This window comes from Thermobia domestica, chromosome 12, assembly GCF_964235325.1.
Source record: "Thermobia domestica chromosome 12, izTheDome1.hap1.1, whole genome shotgun sequence".
Lineage (NCBI taxonomy): Eukaryota > Metazoa > Arthropoda > Insecta > Zygentoma > Lepismatidae > Thermobia > Thermobia domestica.
In genome coordinates, this window is record NC_137465.1 from 123,322,662 (window position 1) to 123,323,904 (window position 1,243).

Genomic DNA, 1,243 nt, shown 5'->3' on the forward strand with positions numbered 1-1,243 from the left:
GGGATAATTGCGAAGACGACTCTATTGGAATTAAACAGATGATATCCTATCACTGCATTTTGCCCAGAATAATTTGATGCCAAGGGCATAGGTTTCAAAGTTATCATGAAAGACGTTGTTAAAGTTGTTAACTTTATAAGATTTCGAAGACTGAACCACAGACAACTTCAAACCCTTGTTAGTGATATGGAGCAGAATACGGTATTGTGCTCTACAGAAATCCATTGGCTTATTGCAGGTAAAGTGTTTTAAAAAGTACAGAATGGCTAGTAAAGGTGACGGAATTGAGCAGTTCAATAATCTGAAATGGATGGTCGATTTTGCTTATCTCATGAACATTAACCTCAACGGTTTGAATATCAAACTCGAAGGGAATTACAATTTGGTAACCCATCTCTATGATCATGTGAAAGTTTTTGTACCCACACTTCACTTTTGGGAGAATCGGCTAAGCAATGTTGATCTCACATATTTTCCTGAACTATCACAAACGGTTGAAGACGATACGAAGTATGCTGAAAGTGTCTCAACCTTAAGGTCTGAATATGCCAAAAGACTTTTAGATCTCCAGGTCAATACCAATAGGTTTCAAATAATCTCGAGCCCTGTCATTGTAGATCTCAAAGATGCACCAGGCAACAAGGAAATGGAATCTATTGAATTGAAGCGTAATACTGAGCTAAAAATAAAATAAAATAAAATAAAATAAAAATAACAGTGTGATCCTGATAAAAGTTTGCTCTAACTATGCGGAAGAAACATAATTCCATGTTTCAAACAGTCACGTCCGTTTTATTGAATTGTTATTTGGTACCACTTCTGAGCATGTATTTTAGCAGCTGTTTTTCAAAATGAAGATTGTGAAATGAAAGTTTAGGAATCGGCGGAACGTCAAACAATGTGAAAACTATCTGTGAGTAGTATGATCCAACTTCAATGAAGATATTTACATGCTAGTGAATGTCGTACAGTGAAACCTGTCTATGTTGGCCACCATCGGTTCTATTGAAAAGTGACCAACTTAGACAGGTGGCTAACTTACAGAAAATAAATGTGATTGTTGTATTTTTAGAGTAACATTTCTAGTATTACTTGATTGTAAAATTTTAATAAGCAATGGTACAACAGCTACCTTTAAATAATGTATATAGAGTAATCATAATATACAGTACTAGAAAAATTACTACAGTATGTTTAATATATGTACTAGTCTGGTACACTGAATTATTCGTATTCAAAACAC

At 34.4% G+C, this 1,243-nt stretch overlaps 1 protein-coding gene across 1 annotated transcript; it reads left to right on the forward strand.

The window, feature by feature from the left end:
- Nucleotides 1–262: 262 nt before the first annotated feature.
- LOC145666095 (general transcription factor II-I repeat domain-containing protein 2B-like) lies at nucleotides 263–694 on the forward strand. The gene has a single exon (XM_081733187.1). The coding sequence runs from the start codon at nucleotides 263–265 to the stop codon at nucleotides 692–694; it is 432 nt and encodes a 143-aa protein (XP_081589313.1).
- The last annotated feature ends 549 nt before the right edge of the window (nucleotides 695–1,243 follow it).

Coding starts and splice junctions, on each gene's coding strand:
- LOC145666095 (XM_081733187.1), top strand. CDS start 263: ATGGCTAGTAAAGGTGACGGAATTGAGCAGTTCAATAATCTGAAATGG.